The sequence below is a fragment of the Palaemon carinicauda genome, chromosome 31 (assembly GCF_036898095.1).
Source record: "Palaemon carinicauda isolate YSFRI2023 chromosome 31, ASM3689809v2, whole genome shotgun sequence".
Lineage (NCBI taxonomy): Eukaryota > Metazoa > Arthropoda > Malacostraca > Decapoda > Palaemonidae > Palaemon > Palaemon carinicauda.
The window spans coordinates 71,705,867-71,718,347 of record NC_090755.1 but is presented as its reverse complement, the minus strand read 5'-3'; the positions used below and the strand labels follow the sequence as shown (position 1 = coordinate 71,718,347).

General features: G+C 35.3%; 1 protein-coding gene across 1 annotated transcript in view; it reads right to left on the bottom strand.

The window, feature by feature from the left end:
* The window catches only part of LOC137624786 (uncharacterized), a 137,285-nt gene extending 125,028 nt beyond the window's left edge, over window positions 1-12,257 (bottom strand). The window contains exons 1-6 of the mRNA XM_068355739.1: window positions 12,090-12,257; window positions 11,577-11,849; window positions 10,970-11,163; window positions 10,322-10,460; window positions 1,314-1,475; window positions 408-530 (exon numbers count right to left, since the gene is read on the bottom strand). Of these exons, the coding sequence (XP_068211840.1) occupies window positions 408-530; window positions 1,314-1,475; window positions 10,322-10,460; window positions 10,970-11,163; window positions 11,577-11,849; window positions 12,090-12,242 (1,044 nt within the window). The 5' untranslated portion in view covers window positions 12,243-12,257. The remainder of the gene's footprint in view (window positions 1-407; window positions 531-1,313; window positions 1,476-10,321; window positions 10,461-10,969; window positions 11,164-11,576; window positions 11,850-12,089) is intronic.
* Between the last annotated feature and the right edge of the window lie 224 nt (window positions 12,258-12,481).

Sequence of the window (12,481 nt, the reverse complement as noted above, 5' to 3'; positions counted from 1 at the left end):
GCCGTTAATTAATATATAATTTTTCTAAGATTTTATCGGAAGCTGACAAAAAAGGAAGAGATGGAATTGAACGTGTCTTGTTGGAGGGCTAGACAATCTAAAAAAAAAAAAAAAAAAGGTGCAGAAAAACCCTTGCTACCAGGTAGTTTGGAAAGAGATTGATATTTCAGTCAAACAGTATTTAATCTTTATTCCTTAAATCAGTAATAATGATGGTAACCGCTACACATTTCATTTTATTTTCCAACATTTAGAGTAGGCAAATACCCAAAGAAATTGAAATCAATTTGAAATGCTTGACTTAACATCCAACTTTGATGCTCCTGTCATTCACCATAACATTTTCTATGAGATCTGTTAGTGTTCTGTGAATTGCAATGTTTATTACGCGTTGAATTTAATCTCGCTTGAATTTCATTTTCTTGAAGAGGAACCTCAGAACTGCACGAATCGAGTAAGATAAGATCCACACAATCAGCATACACAACATTGCGAATATCAGCCACACATCCACATTGTACGCTTTGTACCTGGAACACAATGAATACATTAATAGATTATTATGATTTTGATTAATTTACAGGTATGCATTTATTCTAAGTATAATTTCGAAAAAAAAATTAGTAATAGTGGCAATAACATTGTTTTCTAAGTGCTTCGATAATGTGAATTTAACAATAAACGAGCAATATTTGCCGTGAAATGGGGTCTGCCTTGGAATGTACATAATAAATGAATTATGAAAGGTCCTGTAGAGAGTAGGAGAAGTGGTATATGACAATAGAATGTCAATCAATATAAAAATCAAGATCTATAGCACAGTGTTAATGTATGGATCAGAAACTTGGGCTTTGGGGCGAAAAGAGGAAGCAAAGCTTGTGGAGAACAGAAATGAGAATGCTGAGGGGGATTAGGGAAGTATCACTGTTTGAAAGATTGGAAAATGAGGGAGTAAAAAGAATGGCAGGTGTAATAAAGATTACAGAGATGATAAGATTGTCATGACTGAGATGGTGTAGGCATAAGTTACGGATGGATGGTGAGGAGGGAGTGAGAAGGGCTTAGGAGGAAACTGGTAGGGTGAGAAGATAAAGCGGGAGGCAGAATTGGATGGAGAGACAAGGTGGAGGATGGTATGAAGAGAAGAGGTTTGGTGGAAGAGGGTGCCTTTGATAGAAGGCATTGGAGAGGGCACATCAGGCAACCGACCCCTTAATGTAGGGATGACGGTGGGGAAGAAGTAGAGAGTAGGGTTCCCCTGCAGTATAGGACCAGAAAAACAACCCTTCAGTCATGCATTAGTTCCAACCCACCATGGCATTTGAGCAATGGGACACTTGAGATGTGCTGCTCCCTTGTGTCGGATGACGTACTCCGTCCAGAACAAGACCAGATCCCTCGGAGTCATTAATCGATCTTTCATCAAGAGGGACTTTGACTGAACGATTTCGTGCATTCTGTAACAGAGGAAGGATCTGATGGAAGTCAAAGCAGATGTAGTTATTTTGTATAAATGATCTTATATAGTTCTATTTCTCAAGAAAAGGGTGTGATACAATGTACTAATACCTATGATAGAATAGCATGCAAGAATTATACGAAAAGCTTGGGAAAAAACTTAAAACAAGATAGATGAAAACTTGGTAGAAAAGAGATACATTATGTAAGACAAGGGACAGGGTTAAAGGGTCGAGAGTATCACGTATGATAAATTGGAACAGTTTAAGAGTTAAGGAAAAAACTAATTGGCATACAAGGTCCGCTAGTATTGGATATGAAATTATGTCCATTGATTGATGTGGGCCCATATTTATTATACGAGGAATGTTATGTAATGAATGACTCCGCAGGTCTTAAACTTTTAAGGTAATTACTTCTAGTTTTAGGTAATTTGCATGGTTTCAAGGTAATTTTCAAAGTAATGATATTTGTAAGGTAATTATGGTTTTACTAGCTTCAAATTTAAGTATGTTGGAAAAGTTTTAAGGTAATCTAGGGTAAAAAGAAGCAGCATCTATGGTAATGGCTACATGCCCAAGTCTAAACCCTGGACACCGATGACAAAATGGACCAGAGGGGTTTTGGGTATTCTGACGGTGCAAAATGCAAAAGGGCCCTAGAAGATGCAAGTGAAGTATGGTGGAATTATTAGAGTAAAGGAGGCCGAGGGTGGATGTACTTCGTTGGGACAAGCGTAAACTTTCTTATTATTTGTAAAATTTATTTTACTTTGGGGCAGTTGGTGTTTATCTTGGTCTGGACTGCAATAATATAAAGCTAGTTATACGATTTAAGAAATATGATTTAGTGTTACCATGTCAGGAGTGAAGACGGTTTGGAAGCAAACATAGGGTTGAGACTTAGTCTTACGGTAAGATAAAGTAGGTAAGGATACGATTTGTAAGTTAATTTAGGTGGGAAATCTTAAGTTATGCACTGTTCTTATGTTTGTTACCCTTTTAAAATGTGGTTATTCATTCAAAACTTTTGAAATTTTACACCGGTCTATCACAACGATTTGCAAAGGCTCCGAGATCAAACATCTACGAAAATATTGATGTAGGATTACGTTTTGTTATGCATGACTGAGAGAATTCCTTGGAGGAGCCTTTCCTCCGTCAGGTCATCCCAAGAGAGTGCCTTGCCCCATCCTTGGCGCTCCACGTCTCTCATGTTGCCCATCTGGTCCCCAAAGACGGGCACGCCTAGAACGGGTCTCCCGTGGTAGACAGATTCTAGGGTGCTCAGCAGACCTCCGTGGGTTATGAACAGTCGAAGTCTCGGGTGACCTGAGGGAGGCTTATGTTTATTATACATTGACTCAGCAAGATCGCACATATTTAAAATTTTTGTCACACACACACACACACACACACACACACACATATATATATATATATATATATATATATATATATATATATATATATATATATATATGTGTGTGTGTGTGTGTGTGTGTTTATATCATACAGATATTTCTTATCAAAATCAAAAGGTCCTGCAAGCTTTACTATTAAAACTTTACAAGCTATCTGTTAGTAGTGCTATATACTGTGTGTGTGTATATATATATATATATATATATATATGTATATATATATATATATTTATATATATATATATAAATATATATATAAATGGTACTGTCACTGTCATACAAGTATCCTGGACCAGGGTTCGATTCCCGGCCGGTCAGATGCTATTGTCTTTGAGTGGTTTCGCTTTGGAACTCTGATCCCGAGGTCGGTGAGAGAATCCAGACATTGATGTATTAAAATATATGGCTTATTAGAATATGAAAAAAACACGCCTAAATGTAAAAAAAGAAAAGTATATATATATATATATATATATATATATATATATATATATATATATATATATATATATATATATATATATATATATATATATATATATATATGACGGTTATAATCTCACTGACTCAGAATATCCTGCTGTGGCAGCCATCTTGCCACTCGCACATTTGGCGGTATCCCGGGCATAGACTCATTGTCCCATTTCCAGAGGACTCGCTGCTTCAGCGAAGCGAAGGTGTTAACCAAAATCTGCCTGTGGCTGTGAAAGAAAGAGAAATACGTAAGAGAATAGTCATCTCTCCCAACCAGCTTCGAACGAAATAGAGATTTGGTGGTGCTACTATAGCGTGAGGTCTACCGCTATATGTCGCCTACCCAGGTAGAGGGTGAGGTCTACCGCGTGACCAGCGTCCCAGAGGACCACACCTAACCATCGAATATGTGAACTGCCCAAATCCATCAAAAACGTGACCTGTCCATAGAAAAGGAAGCAAATGGAGCTCCTAAATCAGTTTTTCCCTCGGCCTAAAAGAGATATCAATTGAGCGATCGTGGTTGGACGCTAAAACGATAATTCTGAAGAGAATGCGAGGTGTTGGTCGTCAGCTGTTCCAGTCTCATCTTGATAATTTTTGCTGGAAGGTCATGAGAAAAAAATCCAATGATCAATTTGTGTCATTCTTAGAAGATGTGCGAAGTGTGTATCGCTAGATTAACCTGTTTGATGGAAGAAGAGTGTATCGCTAGAATAAATGTATGGAAATATATGATAACCTGTTTGATGTACGAAGAGTGTATCGCTAGAATAAATGTATGGAAATATATGATACCATGTCTGATGTACGAAGAGTGTATCGCTAGAATAAATGTATGGGAATATATGATAACATGTTTGATGTACGAAGAGTGTATCGCTAGAATGAATGTATGGAAATATATAATAACATTTTTATTTTTACCTTTATTCCTTTTTTTAATGTAATCAGAAATCCAATTATCTATGTAAGTCATTTCTAAGATATGTTTAAATGAAGTGTTTATTGCTTAAACAAATGTATGAAATGTGTTTTATCTATGAGGGACGAATAACTCATCAGTAGACCTCACGCTATAGTGCTAACGGGAGGTAGATCTCACGCTATAGTGTGGTAGACCTCACGCTATAGTAGCACCGATTTGGTTTTGTAAAGATAAACTAAATTTTCGTGGAGGAAATATGATAATCAAAGAGGAAATTAAAGAGACTTTTAAGTGATTTATGAAGCTAGTTTATCTTTTGTTTGGTCATACACCCACGAAAGGGTCTGGGTCATTCAGAAAAAAAAAAAAGTTGCTGACATTTGTGTTGTATGTTTTATTCAAATTTGCTCACAATCAACCAGACTTTAATCTATTCCCAATATCCCTTACGTCATTATGTTATGTCGTAAGTATAACCTTCCAAGTATATTCATCTGAAAACGATTTGATGTTATGATAGTATCTGTGTTACATTCAGTCCAATCTTCTATGACCCACCATGAATGGTCTCTACGTCATATTAACAAACACATTTTTAGGTCGGGATTGTCAATATTATCTGAAATATTGCTAATGCATTCCTTGTAATGCTAACAATATAAAGCATATTCAATACTGAGTATTTGAAATATCCATCTTACAATTTACGATAATTGTTTACTAACACCACACTCTCCATTTACTCCAAAATAATGCAATCCTGCAGTTCTCATCTTCTTGCATAGTAATTAGGTGGTTATGTAAATTCTGGGAAAGCAATAATTAGTAAGATATGTTGAGGAAGGGGGAAGGGGCTATAAAATGAAAATAGCTCGGTTTCCTCACCAAACGACTTGGAACTAACATGTCAACAGAGTCAACCAAACAGAATTCGTGATGCCAGCGTACATAAACAGAAGTTCGTGATGCCAGCGTACATTTTATATACTGTATATTCAAAATATATTTAATGAAAAAAAATAGTGATTACTCAAAAGTGTCACTATTTGTAAATTGCATATTTTATGGACACTTTTGAGTAATTAATCCATTTTTAATTAAGTACATTTTGAATATACAGTATATCAAATGTACGCTGGCATCACGAATGTCTGTTTATGTATGCTGGCATCACGAATTCTGTTTGGTTGACTATGTTGACATGTCAGTTCCAAGTCGTTTGGTGAGGAAACCGAGCTATTTTCTTTTTATAGCCCCTTTCCCCTTCCTCAACATATCTTACTTATTATTGCTTTCCCAGAATTTAAATAACCACTTAATTACTGTGCAAGAAGATAAGAACTGCAGGATTGCATTATTTTGGAGTAAATGGAGAGCGTGGTGTTGTAAACAATTACCCAATTTACTATAATATCAAAGTATAAACAAGCTTGGCAGTGGCTACCAGTTGCGAATGAATCCCTTTTCATAAAACAATAGAATCTTCATCTTTTGTAGTCTTTCACACCAATAACTCGCAAACATCAAATCCCCTTTATTCCTTAGCAATCGTCTGTCCCTTCAACACTCACCTCTCAGGGAGATCGGCAGACCGGACAATGGTTCCGAGACTGAAGAAAATGAAACCATCCTCTCCGGAATCATCGGCCCATTCAGTAAGTTCCTGCAAATTAAGTGGAGTTACTCCGTCAAGGAAACGTGAGAAAAGTCATATGTAAAGGCTACTCATGGTCTTGTAGCTGTAAATCTCTAGGTAAATAACAAGATAAATGTCCTCAATCGTTATTGATCAAATGCCTTATTGTTCTTTTGTAATATATTTAGAGTATGTTGATTCATTAAGAAAATAAAATAGAAAAATGATCGAAATCATACGAAATTGCTATTTCAAAATTTTCACGAATTACTTAATGAACTACAGTATTCCCATTTCGATTCTATTTTATCATATATTTTTCTTTCTGTTGGAACAAACATTGGGTATCTAAGTAATAATAATTCTATTTTCTGGATGCCTGATGAAAAATCCCTTGTTTATTAACAAAGGACCACAATACCAATCGGATATTTGGATGAAAAACACTTAGTTCATTATTATAAGGAACACGGTCGATATATGAATTATTTACATATTTCTTATTACATCATTCCAAACTTCTCGCTGAATGAAGACCATTATGATTCAGTCTTAAAAGAGCAAATATATTAATGAATTAATCTTATAATATAAATGCAAAATAGATAAACCTTAGGGAGTGGTTTTGCTGGACGACAGTGAATCCCTCCAAGATGGATGACGCTGGTAAGGTAAGGACGAGGCGGCATCTCAATTTCTCTTACGCTGAGCGTAAATAAGACAAGATTAGTAATATTGATTAAAGATAATGCGAAAATATGGTGATATCTTTTACCATAAAGGATAATAAGGTTCTATTGTATAAGAGAACTAAACAATATAGTACGAAAGTTACGCAACTTTTCAAGCTTTAATAGATGACTACAGGTGAAGCAGCAATTGTCTGTTTCAGAAGAGGATCTAAGCTACTCTAATTATCCAAGTTGAAGGGGAATCATATTAAACTCGACGTTGTGAAAATGGAAATAAATTAATGCAGTGATATGCTTTTTATCATTTTATAGAGGACAAATGGATTCCCTGACAAGGTACTTAAATATAGTTACAGTATTCTCAGTGGATGAAAAATACCAGGATAATTTCTGTATCTTTACTATACAGTATAATATAGAGCAGGTGTCTATATATATATATATATATATATATATATATATATATATATATATATATATATATATATATATATATTATATATTTCCCATCACGCTGAGCGGCATTGCTAAACATATGACTACTAGGTCTCTCCCAGTCCGTACGGTAAAGGGGAGCAAGAGTAATTATACCCTGGTGAGAGAGGTAACCCAAGAGGTACACTCAGAAACCACAATATCCCACAAATTGCTCAAACTGCCGTGTTGTAGTTAGGAAAAAGGAGGGGTGGGGAGGGTTGAATCTGTGTGTGCATATCTATTTAAATATTTAGCCGTCATTTTTATACGGATTGGGTAGGCTGCTATATATATATATATATATATATATATATATATATATATATATATATATATATATATATATAGCTTTGTGATGATTGCAGATTCATCTATGAATTATAAAATTAATTGTAATTTAATATACAATCTTGAAAAAGATTGTACATCATGATTATACAACTACTTTGAACATTCAACAAGGTATAGCCCACATTAAATCCAAAAAGATAAAACAGCTGTCCAATAAACTCACTCAGTTTGAAATAAACACGAATTCTACCTGTTAACAAAAAGCAGCGATACGTTTTGCTGAATTTCGGTGAAAGGAGGCATGTCTCCAGGGCATAATCCACTTCTGCGACACTCGTATTCCATACTGAAAATCAGACGATTCATTTAAGGTTCAGAAGCATATTGAAACAGACATCCATCGTTGGCTGCTGCCTCATAACACTCAAGATATATTATACTGAGAAGACGAGTTCGAGGCGTTTAAGAAAAAAAGTTGAATGGTGATCTAAATCATAACGTTATGGCACAGGAGAATTTGGTTCCAGATAAAACTTTGATATATAACTTAAACTGAAAGGTGATGATAGGAGGACACCCGAAAATCATTATAGATGGTGATGAATTGTTCAAAAGAGACAGTATGGTATTTACCTTCAAAATACGCATCATTATTTACCCAAAGAGGAACTTCTATATACTGAGAATTCTCATAACAAACGACTGGAAAGCTTTTGGTTTTCTCTGTATATTTGCGTATTTCAGCAATTGCTGTTTGAATGAAGTTAAGCGCATGCGCATTGTGAAGTTAGAGGAATCCTATTATTATTATTATTATTATTATTGTTATTATTATTATTATCACTAGCTAAGCTATAACCCTAGTTGGAAACGCAAGAGGAAAAATAGCCCAATGAGAAAGGGAAATAAGGAAATAGAGATAAACGATATGAAAAATAATGAACAATTGAAATAAAATATTTTAAAACAATAACATCATCAAAATACGTATTTCACACACACACACACACACACACACACACACACACACACACATATATATATATATATATATATATATATATATATATATATATATATAGAGAGAGAGAGAGAGAGAGAGAGAGAGAGATAAACGATATGAAAAATAATGAACAATTGAAATAAAATATTTTAAAAACAATAACATCATCAAAATACGTATTTCACACACACACACACACACACACACACATATATATATATATATATATATATATATATATATATATACATATATATATGATATATATATATATATATATATATGTGTGTGTGTGTGTGTGTGTGTGTGTGTATACTATAAAAATACTTATGTCAGCATGTTCACCATTAAAACATTTGCTGTAAATTTGAACTTTTGAAGTTCTACCGATTCAACTACCCAATTAGGAAGATCATTCCACAATTCAGTCAAAGCTGGAATAAAACTTCTAGAATACTGTGTAGTATTGAGCCTCATGGTGGAGAAGGCCTGACCATTAGAATTAACTCCATGCCTAGTATTACGAACAGGATGGAACTGTTCGGGAAGATCTAAATGTAAAGAATGATCAGAATCATGAAAAATTGGTGTTAGTGTATAGTTGAAGTGTCTATCCTGGAGGGTACTTTGTCTTGCATGGTTTGACGGCGTCACCATGTTGACCAATTTTATCCGACATGTCTTTAGTCTCTGATTGTATGAATCACTTTATATATGTTCATGTGCATATTGTTTTTGTTATATTTGTTTCCAAGTATGATGAGACTCTTTCATTGGTCTTAATTCTTATTCTGTCTGGATATATTGAGAAAAATCTGGGTCAGTGCACATCTAATGTATTGCAATATTCGGGTACTGCATGGCAATATTACAGACACTGCAGTTGTCTGGAGACAACATGCTCAGAAACTTTGATTTCTCAAATGAGGAACTCATCTGAGATCCTTATTCCGAAGTTTTAAGAAACCAATACTTTCGAAACGGAATGCCATTCTTAGGACAAAGGGAATTACGGTGTATATTTGGACTGAGTGCCCTCAATGTCGTAAGTCCTGCTATGAATATGGATGTCACGAGATTAAGATCATAAAAGTTTGTGGTAGGCATAACAACTGTTATTTGTGTTCGATCTGCTAGAATCCAGTCATGGATGATTCTATCTAGGTAGTATGATGACACATGATGCAAGATGTAATGAAGAAACAGAAATAAAGAATAATGATAGCAAAAAAGCCCTTCAACAATTGAAAAATTCTATTGACAAACTACAGGATACTGGATAGGGATTTAGACAAAAGTTAGAGCACTGAAAACCTATGTATGGTCCACACTTACTTACGGCTCACAGTCGTGGACATTAACCTAGAACTTGGAAAAATAAAATAAATGCAGCTGAATTATGATTTTACAGAAGAATGTTGAAGATCCCACATGCTGGGAGTAACAAATGAGGAGGCATTGAGAAGAGTGAATCAGGAGAGATCACTTCTAAAAGTGATGAGGAGGCAGGTGGAATTTCTAGGACACATAATAAGAAGGGGAAAGGTCGGATTTTTGTGTCTTACAGGAAGAAAAAAAAAAGTTTCTGGACAGCTTATTGGAAGATGTAAATGAAAATATAACAGCTGGACAATTTCTACAGAGAGTGATTGACAGCTCATGTCGAAGACATGGCACCTAGATAGATAGGTAGACCCAAATGGTATTTTTCCTTTGCTTCTTTATAAAGACTGCTGATTTCTTAGCCCCTAAGTTATCTGTTATTTTCCCCAAGTTAGCAAGTTTTTCTCTTTTTCTTTTTTGTACTTGTTGGAGAATTAGAAATGTTACTCTATTAGGTAAATATGTTTGTGGTCGTTCAGTTAGTTCTTTATGCATGTTGCATAAGATTTTTCTTAAATACAACTCTCCTTTACATTCAGATCTTTCCAGGCTATACCATCCTGTATGTAATATGAGGTATGCAGATAGTTCTATCAGTCTTACCATATCCATCATAATGTTCAATACTACAGTGTTTTTCAGCTGTAACCAGATTGTGGAATGATCTTCTTAATCTAATGGTTGAATCTGTAGAACTTCAAAAGTTCAAATTTGCAGCAAATGTTTTTATGTTGAACAGGCTGATATGAGTTTCTCTTCAGAGTTCATATATGAAATGTTTTTTCTAACGCTGTTACGCACCTTAAGATATTTCATGTTCATTATTCGTCACTTTCATAAAGTTTATTCATTTCCTTATTTTCTTTCCTCAATGGGCTATTTGCCCTGTTGGCTTAGCTATTATTATTATTGATAATAATAATAATAATAATAATAATAATAATAATAATAATAATAATAATAATAATAATAATTTATTGGTTCCTTTTCACGGAGGTCAAAGGACAAGAAACACAGTACTAAGTCATATAAAAGACGTTGCAAGTAAGGCTAACCGACCACTCTATTGTACTGTAGTTATTCCTCCAATATATACCTAAAGCCCATGTTCTATTGAGAAAACTAACGATCCTTTTTTTAAGAAAAAAATTTTTAAAAGAAAAATTATCTTATTCTAACAGCTGTGAAGAAAATAAAAACTTACTTATTGTTAACTAAATACTTAGGGACAAAAGACACCGCAAGTTCCGCCAGCAAGTTCTTGATTCTCTGGGCAAAGGTCAAAGGATGTGCGTAGTCCAGGGCGGCACTTGTAGCGTACGAAGGGAAGATCGGGTTACCAATCATTTCGGCGAGATTAGCGGTCATGCCAAAAGGCGATACGTAAATGAAAGGAACCTGTTGTTATAATGGACAGCTGTTAGGCGATTCTGAATGCAATGAGAATTATATTGTGTGTGGGTTTCATTGTAATGTTTGTCATTCATGAGAAGAAAATGGGTAAAAAAAAAAGAATTTGTATAGATACGAAAAAAATTGCAAATGAATGGTGCGATAAACATAATTTTCATCTTTTTTACAGTGTAAACTTTAAGAATCAAAACTCAAATCTAACACTGAAAGGACATCTATGAGAAGAACATAGCACTGAGGCTACGGCACAGATCAAGGTTAGAGAACACTGGTGGCTAGGTCCCTACTGGCATAAGGCAATACGTTTTATCATCGGAAATAACTCAAAATTCATATATGATGGCACAAATACTCCAATAAAAAGTATCTAAACACCTCGTGAAAGCTCTCCCCCTTACCTGTAATTGGTGGACCAAGGAAAGATAACAGTCGCTGAAAGGGGACATCAGAATCACGTCGAACTTCTCACGAAGGAGACTTTGTACCTTCCTTTTCCTCAAGGTTTCGTGGCATATAGGTGTAATCATTTGGAGTTGGTTGTAAAACGCCGTGATGGTTAGGTTGAACCTGTTCTGGTTTATCCGTACTAAGTCGGCTTCGGGAATCGCTATTTGTGTCATATTTTCGTTTCTCTGTTCCTCTTTGTTTACGTATGGTGTCAGCACCGTCACCTGTAGGATACGAGCGTTATTTTGTGCTATGACCACATTTCTCCTCTTCTTACCCACATAGATCTAATTCCTTTAGATAAGCGGATATGTAGATAAATATACTTAAGTTCTATAAACCAATACTTTAACAGTCGATAGCCCTTCCTCCTTCATTCGACCACTGTAAATCTGAATAAATTTTTTTGATAGCTGGACAGGTAAATGGACAGATAGAGAGATCAGAAAGCCACATAAACTTACGTGGTGTCCGCCACTAGCAAGTTCCTTGACAATTCCCATGTAAAAATTCAAGTGGCTCTTAGTGCTTAAACCGCCCACGAAGAGCACCCGGTAGCCTTCTGCTCCTCGAAGGATGGTGGCCACAGAAGCCAAGAATATCGGCAGGTACCTCATCTTGGCGAGGAGCTTCAGCGCCTGCCAGATATAACTGTAGGGAGAGAGAAACAGGGAAAATTGTATAAACGGAGGACTTGAGTCGTAGTATGGTAACAACAAGAGACGGTCAAGATTGTAAGCCCCGATTATAGAGATCATACGGACTTCCATGAAGCTCGACCCAAAGTACTGTACAGTATTTTTTATTCTGCATATGTATATAAGGTCCATTGGTGAGACTGGAGAGGCTGTTTCGG